Genomic DNA, 14,422 nt, shown 5'->3' with positions numbered 1-14,422 from the left:
GTCATGCTGGCAGCCTGCGGAGTGTGACTTTGGAACAGCCAGCGTCCCCTCTCAGCCAGCTCCCCAGGCCTGGAGGCAGGAAGCCGCATCGGCAGCACCTCTGCCCTGGCTGGTTGCCACAGACTCCTGGGGGCCAGCGGCTGCGGCCCTCTGACCCCTGCAGATACTCCTACACCCACAGACGGGTCCCATGGTAGAAGCTTGTGTACTGGGGAAGTGATTTGAGACGTGGAAAGAACTAGAGGACCGCGTCTCTCGCTACAGGTGAATGAAGAGCACGCATGCCTGCCTACCTCCTAGCTTCCTCCTGGTAGGGAAACCGGGGGCCTGAGCCTAGGCCTGGGCTGGCTTTGCCCTGGGGGAGCTCCCACTACTTTGACTGCCTACTCATGAGAGCGCCAGGTGTGGTTTATTGAGGAATTGCTCTGGGAGCAGCTGGCTGCCCACCAGGCAGCACCCACGCTCTCAACGGGCGCTCGCACAGCCGGCTGGGCTGCTCTCCAGCTGTGTCTTCCTTGTCTTTCCCCGGCTGGGCCAGGGCTCCTCTTTTAACCAAGTCACTCCGAGGCCACGCGGCTGGGCCTTGCACCGGTGGTGAAGGCTGGGCATGAAGTGGGGAAGGGGAGGTCGTGCCTCAGCTACCTGGCTTTGAAGACCAAGTGTGACAGACAGAGGGGCTCTTTCCACCCCTCACCTGTCTCCCTGAGCACCGTCCTCGGGGCCTCACGGTGTGGCGGTCACCGTGATGGTGACGTTGACTGGAGCATCCATGGGTCTTTGTGCAGGATCCGAACCAGGTGTGGCGGGGGGTGTCTCAGTGCCTGAAGAACAGACATGAGCAACGGAGAGAGATGCCTTGGGGGTGTCCCAGGTCGGTCTTGGAGGACGACAGACACCTAGCCTCGTGCATGCAACTCAGGACTGCTCCCCTTACACGGGAGTGACCTTTGGGAGAGAAGGGGGCTTGCCTGCCTGTGCCTCTGGGCCTCCCGTTGAGCCCCTGTGTCGGTGACTTTGCTCCCTGAGGGGGAGAGTGAAGTTAGTGACATCCACACTTCTCCACCCCTCCTTCCCAGTGAGAGGAAAGCTCTGGCCCCCAGCCTGCCGGGTTCCGCACTCACATGGGAACAAGCAACTGGCCCAGGCCTGCAGAAAGGAAAGGAAAGGTGCATTACTCAAGCAACATGGCCAAGATCGCAGGGGACACCCCCCTCTTCCCCGCAGGCTCCGTGCTGGGACCAGGGACCAGGGGAGCCCCGGCGGACATCTCTCATGAGGACATGTCACGTACAGGAGAGCCCAGATTTCCTGCCCAGGGGGTCCTGCCTCTCCCTGGGATGGGTGCAGGCCTGGCCATCTTCTAGGGTCACGCAACCCTGCAGTTTCCCACTCACGGGGGCAAGTCTCCGGGTGCCGGGCAGCGTACTGGAACACCAGCAAAGAGGCCACCGATGCCACCACCATCCCTGTGCCCGCAGCACCCAGCACAGCTGGGTAGGCGCTGAGAGGGGGGTCCGCTAGGAGGGGAGAACGCTGGTCGCACGCGGCCGGTTTGGAGCCCCGGCTGCACTTGGCAGGCGGTGCCCTGCTCACCCTGTCCCCACCCCCTGACCTCGCCGCCTGAGGTGGGGGATCACGAGCAAGGTCAGACCCAGGGCGTCTGGAGACCAGGTCTCTCCCGGGGGAGGAGGTGCTCCGTGCACCTGCTGCTTTTGAGGTCTGAGTCCTCAGCCAAGTCCCGTATGGGCGCAGAAGGCAGCGGGACTGAAGGGAAGGGGACCATAAACTGAGGGAGTTCCCGGGACGGAGAGAGAGCAGCAAGAAGCCGAGAGCCCACCTGTGTGCCCTGGGGTGAGGCTGAGGCACAGAGTGGCACCTGTCCTTCTTCAACCCCCCTTCCCTCTTGTGATTTAACCCGAACTATGGCTGCTACGCTTGGCCTAGGGCCTCCCGGGGAAGGGTGGCTGACGGCAGAGGAGAGGGTGCCTGGGGAGAAGGTGGAGGAGAGGACAGGGGCGGGGATGGAGGAAGAGGAGCCAGGGCTGGGCTTTGTTGGGGAAAGCTGAGCCTCGCCATGGCGCTCGCCCCGGCACCTGGTATCTTCACCTCAGAGGGGTGCCCAGCTGTGCGGTGGTTCAGCGCCAGCACGCGGAAGGCATACAGCACCCCCGGGTCCAAGCCCCCCAGCCGCCAGGTCCTGCTCTCGGGCCCGATGTCGCCAGCTGCGGTCTCCCAGGCTCCGGCGCCCAGGCCTGCAGCACCGGGCCTGCGCTGGACCAGGAAGCCGGTCAGGTTCCCGGGGCCCTCGGTGGCCCACTGCAGCTGCACTTCTCTGCGGTGCCGCCCGTAGGTCAGGCGGCTGATGGTGACGTTGGGGGGAGCTGGGTGCCCTGGGGGGAGGGGAAACCCACGCTGCCATGCGCACACCCCAGGTGTGGGTGCAACGTTGGTCAGCTCCGTTGACAGCTGGGGGAGGCCCTAGGCCAGGATGTGCAGACTGGATCGATTCTGCGTGGTCTGGGTCTGTGTGACCCTGGACTTCATTTCTAGGCCTCAGTTTCCTCATCCGTACACTGAGCACAAGGGGCTGCCTGCCTGTGCTCCAGAGTGCGAGCCAGAGATTGGCCCCACACAGCCCAGCCAGTCCCGTGCCCGAGGGGCCTGACCTGTCCAAATCCTGCAGTAGGAACCCAGCGCCTTCCACCTGCAGGGCCCTGTGGGCTGGAGGTTCTCCGTCCCCACTGCCACAGAAACGCACACTGCCCCCACTCACTCAGGACCTCCAGCAGGGTGCTGCGGCTGCGGCTGCCCAGGGCGTTGCGGGCCACACACTGGTAGGTGCCCCTGTGGCGAGCTGGGTCTGCACCTCGGATGCTAAGGTGGAGCTGGGCGTCCTCCAGGTGCAGCATGAATCCGGAAGTGCCCTGTTCCAACGGCTGTCCCTGGGGCCCCAGCCAGAGGAGGCGGGCAGGTGGTGTGCCCCCCTGGAGGGTACATCCCAGCCAGGCCTCTTCCCCCTCCAGGACTGACACCTGGGGTTTAGCCACTGCCAGCTGGGGGGCTTCTGCGGGGACAGAGAGAAGGAGGCTGAGAGATGCCCCTGCACCCGGACTAGTGGGAAGGCCTGGGGTAGGGGGAAGGGGAGGGAGAAGCCCTGAGCTGTGGAGTTGGCAGTGAAACTTGTCTTGGGCCAGTCTGCTCTCGCTCAGGCTTCCATTCTCTGCCCCGTTCCTGTCCCAGTCTGCCCCAAGGCACAGCGGTGACAACAGTGTTCCTCCACCCAAGCCCCGCTCGGCTCCTGCGGGTGGGCCCCGCCGTATTCACCTCGCCACCAACCACCTCCCTCTCAGCACCTGGCACAGCGCCCCCAGTGGCCACCACCTCCCTCCCCGGCGCTGGGCTGGGCCCGCAGCAGGGACCCCGTGTTTATGGGCTGACTCCCAAAGACCCCCTTGCAGGCATCAGTGAACCCCTGATGGAGTGTCCAGCCCTGAGACTAATAAGGGGGGGAACATTTTAGGTTGAGCAATTCCCCAGAGGCCCTGGACACAGGCTGGTCACCAAGGCTCTTGATAAGTGTTCCACGTAAGGGCTCCTCTGCCAGGTTGCCCCACCTTTTTTCCCTCCACGTTTCACTCTTTTCCTAGAGTCAACCACAGATGGGACCGGCTGGAAGAAACCTGACCAAAGACGACTAGAGGGAGTGAGAGACATAAAGACCTCTGACACCTGAAGCGTTAATTCAAGTCAGGAAGATTAATCAGGCCCTTCTCATGCAAATTGATGCAAATGAGGCCAACAGTCAGAGCCCCTCATTGGCTAAATAGGTGCAGCCCAGCCACTTGTGACTACTAAGCACTTGAAATGTGGCCTGTCCACCGGAGGTGGGCTGTGACTTGTGATACACCCAATTTTGAAGGCAATAGGGAAAGAAAAATAAATGTAATATATCTCATTACTAATTCTCTATTACAAATTGAAATGATCATATACTGAATATATTGAGTTGAAGAAAATGTTCTGCTTATTTCTTTTTGATTTTTAAAATATGTCTATGAGAAAACTTAATATTAAACACATGGCTCACATTATATTTTCATTGGACAACACAGACCTACACTAAACTTCCTGATTTTATGGATCAGAAACACTTGAGTCCCTGGGAGGTGAGGTGACTCACTCTGTGGACTCACTTTGCATTCCAGCCGCACCCCAGAACCCCTCATCCCCGTTGCAAAGGGTCACTCCTCCCATCCCAGCCCCTCAATGCAGCCACTAGCCCCCTCTCACCCAGCTGGAGCCGGCAATGGGGGCCGGGGGCCCTGAGTGGGTGAGAACCCCGGCAGGTGAACTCTCGGCCAGCCAGATCTTCCCGGGCCCGCAGGAGGTAGACGGCCCGAGAGGAGCTGCTGCCGCCCAGGGGCTGTTGCTGTGCATCCAGCCAGCTCAGCAGGGCCGGGGGCTCGCCTCCAGCCCACTCACAGCTCAGCATGATGAACTGGTCCCCCGTTGTGGCCGCGGTCCAGCAAGTAGGGCTCTGGAGGGGCTCCCCTGAGTAGGGAGCAAATGGCTCAGCATGGCCCTAAGGGGGAAGAGGGACGCAGCAGGCTCGCCCTGTCCCTCCGTCCTTCACTTACTGCCTCACTCACTCATTCCTGCACTTAGTCAGCTCATTGATTTTCTCAATCATCGCTTATGGAAGGCTGGCCACGTGCCAGGGAAAGAGCAGGAGCAAACACTGAGCCACCAGTGACAACACAGTGTGATAATGCGGGACTACAGGTAGAAAGTCAGCCCTCTGGGGATTCAGGGAGGAGGACATTGAGAACAGGATGACCTTGGAGCTTGGTCCTGTAGACAGAGTTTTCAAGGTGGAGAGAAAGGTGCAGGCCCAGACGGAGGCCAGCACACATCGAGCGGTAGAAGTAGAGCGGCAGGGGCCGAGAGCCGACCCACCCCAGAGGCTGGGGGACAGTTAGGAGGGTCTCCGGGCTCCAAGCCTGAACTGAGGAGGACAGGCCACTGTGCAGACGGAGACCTGGGCTGGGTGGACAGACGTTGGGAGGCAGGCCTGAGCAGAGCGCTCCTTGTCACATGCCAGGTCCCAGAGTGTGGAGCCTGGAGCTCCCTTCTCGCCCCTGACCCCTACCCACTCCCCGGCCTGGAATGTCCAAGCCCGGCTGTGTCCACTTACAGAGCGCGATCCTGCAGAGGGTGGGCGCCAGGGCGGGGTGCTGGCCAGTGCAGGTGAAGGCGCTGCCGTTCGGCAGCTGGGCAGCTTCGAGTCTCCAGGTGACATTGCCAACGGCGGTCGGGCCAGTCCCCTGGGGCCCTTCCCACTGCAGCTGGGCAGTCGGAAGCCCCCCGGGCCAGGCGCAGACCAAAGTCACAGCCCCCAAGGTGGGGAGTGCTGTACAGGAGGGCTGCCCCTCAGGGGGGTCTGGGGGAGAAGGGGGTCCAGATGGGGCTGGCCCAGGCATCACTGCCAGTGATCTGGAGGGGCTGGTGTGGGGAAGTCGGGAGAGGTGGGGGAGCAGGGAGAGACTGATTCCTGGTGGGGGGGGTTGGTGAGCAGAAGGCAGAGCTCTCAGGTCAGGGGCAGTATTTTGGGGGTTGGGCAAGAGGGCAGAATCACTGGGCAACCCCAGAGGCTCCCACAGAAGCCCCCAGCAGGGACGTGTCCCCGTGTCCCTTTCTCATCCTTGGCCCTGGGCACTGTCCTCCCTCTACCCATCTCTGTGCCTCAGCTCAGTCCCGGGACCGTGGGAGCAATTGCTTCGAAAGGGGGCTGTCTGTACAGGATCGGGGGCTGTCCTCTGCCTGCCCCTCCCCTAGGTTTTTCCAGCCTCTCCCCCTGCTCTGTATCTCCATTTGGTCCCCCAGCCCTGCCTCCCCCCAGCTCCCACATGGCAGTTCTGACGTGCAAAGGCTCCTGCGGGAGGGAGGCCCCTCCCCACACACTCACAGTAGATGGTGAGCCGGACGGCAGCCTGCGTGTGGGTGTCCAAGCGGCTGTTGTGAGCCAGGCAGGTGTACAGGCCGGTGTGGGCGCGGCTGGCACTGACGATGGTGTAGGTGGGCCCAGCATGGACCTGGGTGTGCTCATGCAGCCACACGTAGCGACTGGGCGGGTTGGATGCAGCCAGGCAGCTCAGAGTCACTTCCTCCCTCTCACTGGCCCAGAAGCCCTCGTCGGTGAAGCCTGGTGGCTCCACGGCGATCACAGGGTGGTCTGGACCATCTGGAGGGCAAGGGAGGCCCGTCACGCCTCCCTGGCCGGTCCTCGTTCCTGCACTCGCTCATGTAATGATCGCTGAACTTACTCCCCACCCGGCAGCCATGAATTAGGCACCAGCCGTGTCAGCCACTAGGGGAGGCCCCTAAGGAGCCCTGAGTCAGGAGATCAGGGTCTGTGAGGTGAGCCCCCAGGCTATGGGAGCCCAGAGGGCACCTGCAAGGTTTCCCTGGGGTACTGGTGGGTTGGGCTGAGGTGGGGGCACAGGCAGAGTCAGCCAGGAGAAGGTACATAGGGTGCCCAGCCCTCTCCCATTGCCTGGCATCGAGGGCTTTCTTGGTTCTGTTGGTCCCTCTCACTGGAGAGGGGAGAGAACAGGGTGGGAAGATGCACCTGGCGTGATCCCAGCAACCAACTCTGTCCACTTCTAGGGGTCCCCGCCTCCCCCTCCCGTGTCCTCTTCCTCCCTGACTCCTGGACAGCATCATTTTGCCTGCCTCCATTCTGCTTCTACATCTTTCCGAGAACTGCTCATCTGTCTCCTCCACCGTCCTGGATTTGCAGTGCCCACCAGCCATCTCCAAGGCCAAGAGGACGTGGTCAGTCCCTGCTGTCTGACTCCTCTGGCCCCACTGCCCCAAGGTACAGGTGAGCTACAGGTGGTAAAAACACCCAGTAGCCAGATCTCCAAAAGAAAAAATACCCACTCAACCAAGCAAAACCCGGCAATGGGTCTTAATAATTTTAAATTTTTTTCCTTAACCAAATATAATGAGAATATATATTATCATTTCAGTGTGTAATCCACATAAAAAATTACTGATGAGCTATTTTGTATCCTTTCTTTAGACTACGTCCTCAAAGTCCAGTGTGAATGTCACACTCTAAGCACATCTCCGCTGGGCTCAGCCCCACCGCAAGTGCTGGAAGCCCGCGAGGGCTGCCGTCCCGCTCAGCGCTGCTCTAGCCCACGCTGGTCTTCACCCTTCACACAGCTTCTGATCTCGTCCAGAAGTTCACCGGCATTCTCTGTTCTCTCTTTACTAAAACAACTGTTCTGGCCTTTTGTCCACTTCTGCGTGGCTTGTGCTTCCTCCTCACTGGCTTTCTGGGAGTTCTTTGCATATTCTGAAAATAATCCTTTGCTCTCAGAAGTCCCTCAGGGGACCAACTTGCTGCCCTCTCTTCCCACAGGCCCGCTCCCTGTTTCCCCAGGTGCAGATGGTCCCTCGGAGCCCTTCAGGGCTAACCCAAAGACCTGGGGTAAATTGTGATATGAATCTACACACATTTTCCTGGGAAGAGGGGCCTGCGACTCTGGCCAGGTTAAAACCCCTTGTACCGGAGCCGCATTGGCCCGGTGGGTGCAGGGCCCCAAGCTGGGGCCCTCCTGGGGGCCTGAGGTGTGCCAGGGGGCCAAGTGCAGGTAGGGGATGGGTGCCAGCCCTGGCCACCCTCCCACCCCCCCAGGCTGACTCACAGATGACGTCCAGGAAGGCTCCGTCACTGCTCAGCTGGTTGACGGCGTTGCGGGCACTGCACACGTACCAGCCCAAGTGTGTCCGATTGACAGGGTCCAGCCGTAATAGCTGCTCCGTGACCCCCAGCAGGGCCTCCCCAGGGCCTCGGGGTGCCTGATGGTTCCAGGCAAAGATCACGGGCTCCGTGCCCTCCCGCACTGTGCACATGGCCACTATAGATGTCCCCTCCACGGGGGACGCCTCAGTCAGCCGCACCTGAGGCTTCGATACGGGCACTGGCCAGAGAAAGAAGAGGCTGTATTGGTTATTGCAGGCCCAGGAGGTACCCGGTGGCGCCCGCTGGCCCGGCCCTTGCTAGCTGGGGGCTGGCCTGCCCGCTGGGTTCCTGAGCACCCCAGGCCTCCCCCTCCCCTGGGGGCAGGGCTTGTAGAACCTGGGCCCTGCAGAATACATCTGGAAGCACATGCAAAGGGATGCAAAGCAGTAGGCTTGGCAGCTCCAGCCAGGGCCCCGGCCTGGGCCACTCACCGAGCACAGCCAGACTGAAGTGGGAGTAGGCAGTGTGTAGCCGGCCACCAGCCACCTGCAAGGCCTGGCACAGGAAGTGTCCGCGGGCACCCTCCCGCAGCTCCCCCAGCACCAGGCTGCTGTTCTGCAGGCTCACAGTCCCCAGAGCGGAGGCCCCGGCCTCCACCTTGACCTCTGCTCCATTGGTGACAGCCACAGGCCGGGGAATCAGTGATCCCATGGGGGTGAAGCTCCAGAAGACCGCCAGGGGGACAGGTGGGGAGCCACAGGCCAGCTCCACAGAGCCACCCCTCACTCCCTGGATGGATGTCACCTCCTCATCGGGCTGCCCTGGGGACAGAGACAGCGCAGGGCATCTGAGCCATCTGAGCCATCCTGGGTTCTCCTGCTCCCCCTTTCCCAGAGCCTCTGGGCCTGTTCTGCAGGTGGGGCCGGCTAGGCAGGGTTCGATAAGACAGAGAGAGGGCAGTCGGAGGGAGGGATCAGAGGCAAGATTCGGATGTTCAGTGAATAAAGGACAAGAATCCAGAAACTGACTCCCTCCAATGCCAGCAGCTGCCGATGCATGAAGACCCCCTGGCATGGAGGGAACTTTATGAAACCAGATCTAACCGTGACACGTCCATGCTCGGGATAACCCCCCTGTTTAAGGTAATGCGGAGGGCTGCATGCGGGCCCTGCCTCCCCACCCTGACAAGTCGCAGTTGCTCAGTGCGCGCCGGCTAACGGCTAGCAGATCATTGAAGTTCACGGCCGTCACTGATGGCTATGCACAATGGCTCTGCCAAAGGATCCCGAGGAAGACAGGGTAGAGATAATGGGGTGTGAGTGGGAAAGGGCTACATGGGGTGGGTGGGGGTTGAGTATCACTCACCTGAGGCGCCCAGATACAGAAGGCAGAAGGGCGGCAGCAGCAGCAGGCTGGGCGGTCTACACAGGGCCCGCGGGCTCACCATGGCCCCATCCCCCTGTGTGGCTGCCTGTCCGAGATGGAGCCTGCCTGGCTCTCGGGCTCCGTCTCTACAGAGCAAAGCCCAGCCTTGGAAGGACAGGGTTCCGGCTCAGGTTGCCCACCTCAGCCCTTCCAACACCTTTGCCCCTGCTCTCCTGTTACCCTCACTGCCCTGATTACGGGTGAATTATTTACCAGATGATTCACTCCATCCATAATGCAGAGTTGGGGGAGGCAGGACCTGGCTGGGGCGCACTGGGGGGAGGCCCCCCAGCCCCCTGCATTTTTATTTCATGTGTCACCGAGATAGAGCTGAAAAAGGCCCCAACCTCATCACGTCCAACCGCCTGCCCCATGCAGAACCCCAGCATGCAGCCCGCGGGCCACAGGGACTCCGAGACTCAGACAGGCCTGTGAAGGGCCCCATGCCCACTGTCTCCTCCCGGTTTGCTCGGACAAGCAGGTGGAGCTGTGGAAGGGGCTCTGGAATCAGAAAGCTCCAGTCTGGGTTTGAACGAGGAACTGTGACACGTTAGGACATTTCTGAGCCTCTTCTTTCTCGTGAAGACTATTATGACCATTAAATGAAACACATTAGCTCGTGCAGGGCTCCTGGCTGCCAGTGACGTCCTGTTTCTTGGCGTGAGTAGAAGTTATAGTTCATCAGGGTGTACTTTCATTTTTTTATATACTTCTATATGTGCGTGATAAAATACACACACACATGAACAGCGCCCACACGTAGCTGGTGCACCATCAACCCCGCTCCTGTCTGGATCTGACCTTCGAAGTTTAGGACCCCGGAGCTGGACTCCTCCTGACCAGGGCGGTCTGAATCCCGGTGCTCCCGCTCTCTCCCTCTCTCTCCCTCTCTCTTAGTCTCTCCATGTCCTGCAGCCCTATGGCTGTCTTTGCATGACAGCCTGAGATGAGGTCAGAGTTTTCCATCCTCTGGTGACAGGTTGAGAGGGTGAGAAGCCTCGACCCCATTGACACTGGGGATCTGATGTCTGGTGTCAAGTTCATCAAGGGCTGAGCAGGGACAGGAGATTTCAGAGCTGAGCGCCAGGCAGCGGCCCCATATCCAGAGGTGCTCACGGTGGCCTCTCAGCCTTGAACTTGTCATGAAACCATGCACAGACCCCTGCCTCACTCCCCTCGACCCGTGGCCGAGGACCCTCCATGCCCTCCTTAGGGTCCAGAGCCCCCGTTCGGCTTTAAGCAGAATGGCAGAGGGTCTCTGGGAGTTGGGTTCCCATGAAGGGGGCCAACACGTTTGACGGACCCTATTGTCCAGGCCAGAGGGCCCACTCATGTTGCCCCTCCACCCTGAACTGAGAATATCTTCAGGACTCTATTGGATGCTCCTTTGGGAGCAAAGAAGGAGGAATTGACCCTGAGGTCTACCTCTGGCTGGGCAGCAGCCCTACTCTAGGCAAAAGTGAGAATCCAGGCAGGTCACTTAGGAAACCCTTAAAGTGCTCTCCAGCTCGCAGCGGGCGTTGTGCTGGTCCTGCAGCTAATCTGTTCTGCTTGTGGAGTCGGGCCCCTTCTCACCCAGGATCCCAGGGTAACGGCAGACAGGAGGTGCTTCTCAGCCCACTCTGTCTCCTTAGCCAGGGAGACCTTGGGAGGGAGAGTCGGGGAAGGAGGTGTATTACTACAAAGGATTCTCCGGATAGACAACATTGCCAGGATGTGTGCACACATAAAAAGAGACACAGTATAAGAAATTGTCCCCCTGGCTGGGTGGCTTGGTTGGTTGGAGCGTCGTCCACACACCAAAGGGTTGCAAGTTCGATCCCTGGTCAGGACACGCACAGGAAGCAACCGATGGATGTTTCTCTCTCACACTGATGTCTCTCTCTCTCAATTCCTTCCTCCCTCTCTAAGATCGGTAAACACACCGTTGGGTGAGGATTTAAAACAGAGGAATGGCTTGCTTGACTGTGGGGGTGGCAGTTCCACGGGCTGTGGTCGGTCGGCACGCTGGTGCCCCAGGAGGGCGATCGGGGAAGTTCCCGGGTGAAAGCTGGAGAGCCTGAGACAGGGAGAGCGGGTATTCCAGTTCTGGTCCAGAGGCGGGGAAACACCTCCATCCTCGCTCAAAGCAGCCAGGCGGGAGGAGTTCCCTCTCGTTGCGGGGGAAGGCCGACCTTTTGGGTTCTATCCAGGCCTCCCACTGATTGGACGAGGCCCACCCCCAAGGGGCGGGGGCACTCTGCTTCATTTGGTCCACAGAGTCGAATGTTAATCTCACTCAGAAACACCTTCAATGACACACTCAGAACCAGGTTTGACCAAATATTCGGCACTGTGGCCCAGTGAGGCTGACACATCGATTAGCCAGCACAGAGGTGAGTGGTCTCAGCCGAACTCAGAAAAGAGGAGGCTATACGGATGGACTTGGGGGTCCAGCGTCTAGAGCAATGTGAGGCGAAATTTTGGAGAACCAGGCTAGGGAATCTCACTGGGTCCGTGGAATCTCCCTCATGGCCCAGGAGGCCCCTCAGCAGCCTTTGGAGCAAGCGCCTGTCAGCCTCTCCTTCGACCTACATCGGTGAGCCTGGGCAAGCAGCTCCCTCCTCAGGCGGTTGGAGAAGTGGGGGCAACCACACATGTTAAGCGCCTTGCAGGCACCTGGCACCTGGGACACGATCTCTTTCTGTTTAGGGGGAACTGGAATGGGCTTCCCTACCCCTCCTACACTTGCAGTTGAGTTCCACTGAAGCTTTACAAATTATTCCTATCTCTCCTCCCAATGGAAGTCATCCCAGCCCTGACCACTCCGGCTCAGCTGGCTGGATGTCGTCCTGCAAAGCACAAGGTGCCGGTTCGATTCCCAGTCAGGGCCCACGCCTGGGTTGTGGGTTCTGTCCCTGGCAGGCCACTCGATGTTTCTCTCTCACCTCAATGTTTCTCTCCCTCTCTCTCTCCCTTCCTGCCCCTCTCTCTAAAACCAATAAATGAAGTCTCTAATTAAAAAATCACCCCACATTTCGAACAGCGTATCCAGCCCTTGTTTTCTCCACCGAAGTAGTCGCGGCAAACCGTGCGCTGCCGTCCCCGTGCTGGGTGTGCTGGTGTTTCCAACCCTCCGTGAGCCGGTACAGCTCTCCACAGCTCACAGAGAGGCTCCAATTCTCTGCACTTGCCCCCGACAACTTGGCTCCTGTGCCCCACGTTGCTCCCCACCTTCGGGCACTCTCCAGCTTGTCCCCCTGCACCCGAGGCTGTGTCCACTCCGGGCTGGCCAGGAGCCTGACACCACTGAGCCCCTTCTCTCTGACAAGGGGGCTCAAATCTTTCCCACTCATGTGCTGCGTTAGGGTTTGTTTATCCAGCTAGTTGGCACGTGTTTCCTGGCCACTGGCTGTGCTCTCTCTGGCTTTCCGGGGCCCTCACTTGGCCCCTGAGGAGGCTGGCCAGACCTCACTGTTCTGACGGGACAGGCAGCCCCACAGCGCCCCAGTCTTTTGACCAGGTGTTGGTGTGGCTGCAACAGGTGCCCAGGTTTTTGAGGACCTTCAGCTTGGCTTTGGGCAGCAGTGCGTTGGACTGTGTCAGACTTGGGGTCAGATGACTCAGCCCAGCCCCCTCCCGCCTTGCACTCACATCCCCGCCGCTCTGAGCCGACCCACAGGGCCCTCCGTGCATGCTGCCGGGTTTAACGCAGCTGTGACCTAGCCTGCTGTGACCATGTGGAGACCTGACTCTGAACCCCGGGGCTTCGGGAGGAGCAGAGCGTGGAAGGAGAGGGATTATTGCTGGGCGGCAGTGGAGGAAGCAGATGCTCCTGGAAATAGATGGCTTTTCCACCTGTGTCCACGTGTGCCTTTTTGGAGGCCAACTATAGGCCCTCGGGAACCCCAGCAGGAGATGAGCCCCGGGCTGGAGAGGAAATGGGCCAGAGGCTCAGCAGCCCAGCACACAGCTCCTGCTGTGTTTGTGGCTGAGAGGAGGAGTGGGGAGGGCCAGAGGGCCAGAGGGCCTGCAGGGGTCACCGCTCAGTCACTTTGCAAACTGTCCCTTGGAGGAAGTGAGGGGATGAGTGAGGCTCTAGAATGAGAGGTGAGGAAAGGGAGGCCGAAGATTAGGAGAGGAAGGAAGGGCAGAGGAGGCTGAGGAGGCTAGAGCCCTCCGGGGGCCCGAGGGCAGGAGGCCTGGCTTCTGCACCAGCTCTGCCTGGTAACTTCCCTCTTTCCTCTGCTCTGCGGTTCTGAGAGCCCCTTCACAGCCAGCCCGTGGGCAGGACACCCCACCGGGTCTCCATTTCCTGTGGAGTTAAAAACGTGATTGTAACAACCTGCCCAGCCGCCCCTGCCCCTCCGAGTGCCTGTAGGAGCTGGAGCGGTGGACGAGGGGCGAGGACAGGGCACAAAAGACAGGGGGTGGGTGGGGGAGTCCAGCTCAGGACCAGATCGGCTCAGATCCTGGCTCTGCGGCTCAGTAGCTGAGTGACACCGAGCAAGCGACTTACCCACCCAAGGCTCAGTGTTTACCCTCTGAATGGAGGCAAACTGTTCATCGGATAATATTAGAAAACTGTTTATGTGCGATGATAGTTTTGTGATTATGTAACACAATGGTTCTATTTTTGCTTAAAACGCATACGACAGTATTCAGGGATGAGATGTAGTAGTGTCTGTAGTTTACTTTAAAATACTTCTGCAAAAATAAAACCGACGGAGCTTTAGGCAGGTCTTCAGCTTTCCCTGCCTCACAACCGTACGGGGCAGAAGCGAAGCCCATGTCACCATGTCCCTATTTCTGCAATAGCCTGAATTCACTGAAAAGTTGCGTGCAGTGTCTCCATGGAAGTGGCGAGAAGGAGAAAGGAGAGTGACCTTGGGGGCAGTTGGAGTGGAGAGGAAGAGGTTTCCCTGAGTGTGCGGACAGGTCAGAGGTCACCAGGTCCCTGGGAGAGGATGAACCTCAAAGGGCCGGGTGCGCACCCGCGGCACAGAGAGGCAGAGACGCCCGAAGGCCAGCAGCAGCCGTGATGGACGCATGGCCAGAGCTGCTCTGTGGGCTCGGTGCCGCACGAGCCTCCTGGATTCTGGCGGGACCCTGGGAGGTGCAGGGGCCCCAGTCTTGGAGTCGACTTGGGAATGGAAACAGAGGAACAGGTGCACACGCTCACGTGAGAAGAGTAAGAGTCGTACTGACCTCACTGCTGTCATTAGCGTCAGCGTTGCTGTTACTCCCTTCAGGAGGTGGGCTGGC

The 14,422-nt window shown here is 59.7% G+C and overlaps 1 protein-coding gene across 1 annotated transcript; it reads right to left on the bottom strand.

The window, feature by feature from the left end:
- Positions 1 to 606: 606 nt before the first annotated feature.
- Positions 607 to 9,200, bottom strand: VSIG10L2 (V-set and immunoglobulin domain containing 10 like 2). The gene is given in 12 exon segments (XM_053928800.1): positions 607 to 821; positions 969 to 1,021; positions 1,122 to 1,146; positions 1,395 to 1,517; positions 2,094 to 2,390; positions 2,774 to 3,064; positions 4,291 to 4,551; positions 5,195 to 5,440; positions 5,966 to 6,241; positions 7,716 to 7,991; positions 8,245 to 8,564; positions 9,088 to 9,200. Coding segments are annotated over 12 exon segments (2,379 nt in total). The 3' UTR covers positions 607 to 723.
- Between the last annotated feature and the right edge of the window lie 5,222 nt (positions 9,201 to 14,422).

Source organism: Desmodus rotundus, chromosome 7 (genome assembly GCF_022682495.2).
Source record: "Desmodus rotundus isolate HL8 chromosome 7, HLdesRot8A.1, whole genome shotgun sequence".
Classification (NCBI taxonomy): Eukaryota; Metazoa; Chordata; class Mammalia; order Chiroptera; family Phyllostomidae; genus Desmodus; species Desmodus rotundus.
The sequence above is the reverse complement of the archived record's forward strand: the minus strand, read 5'-3'. Positions and strand labels throughout refer to the sequence as shown.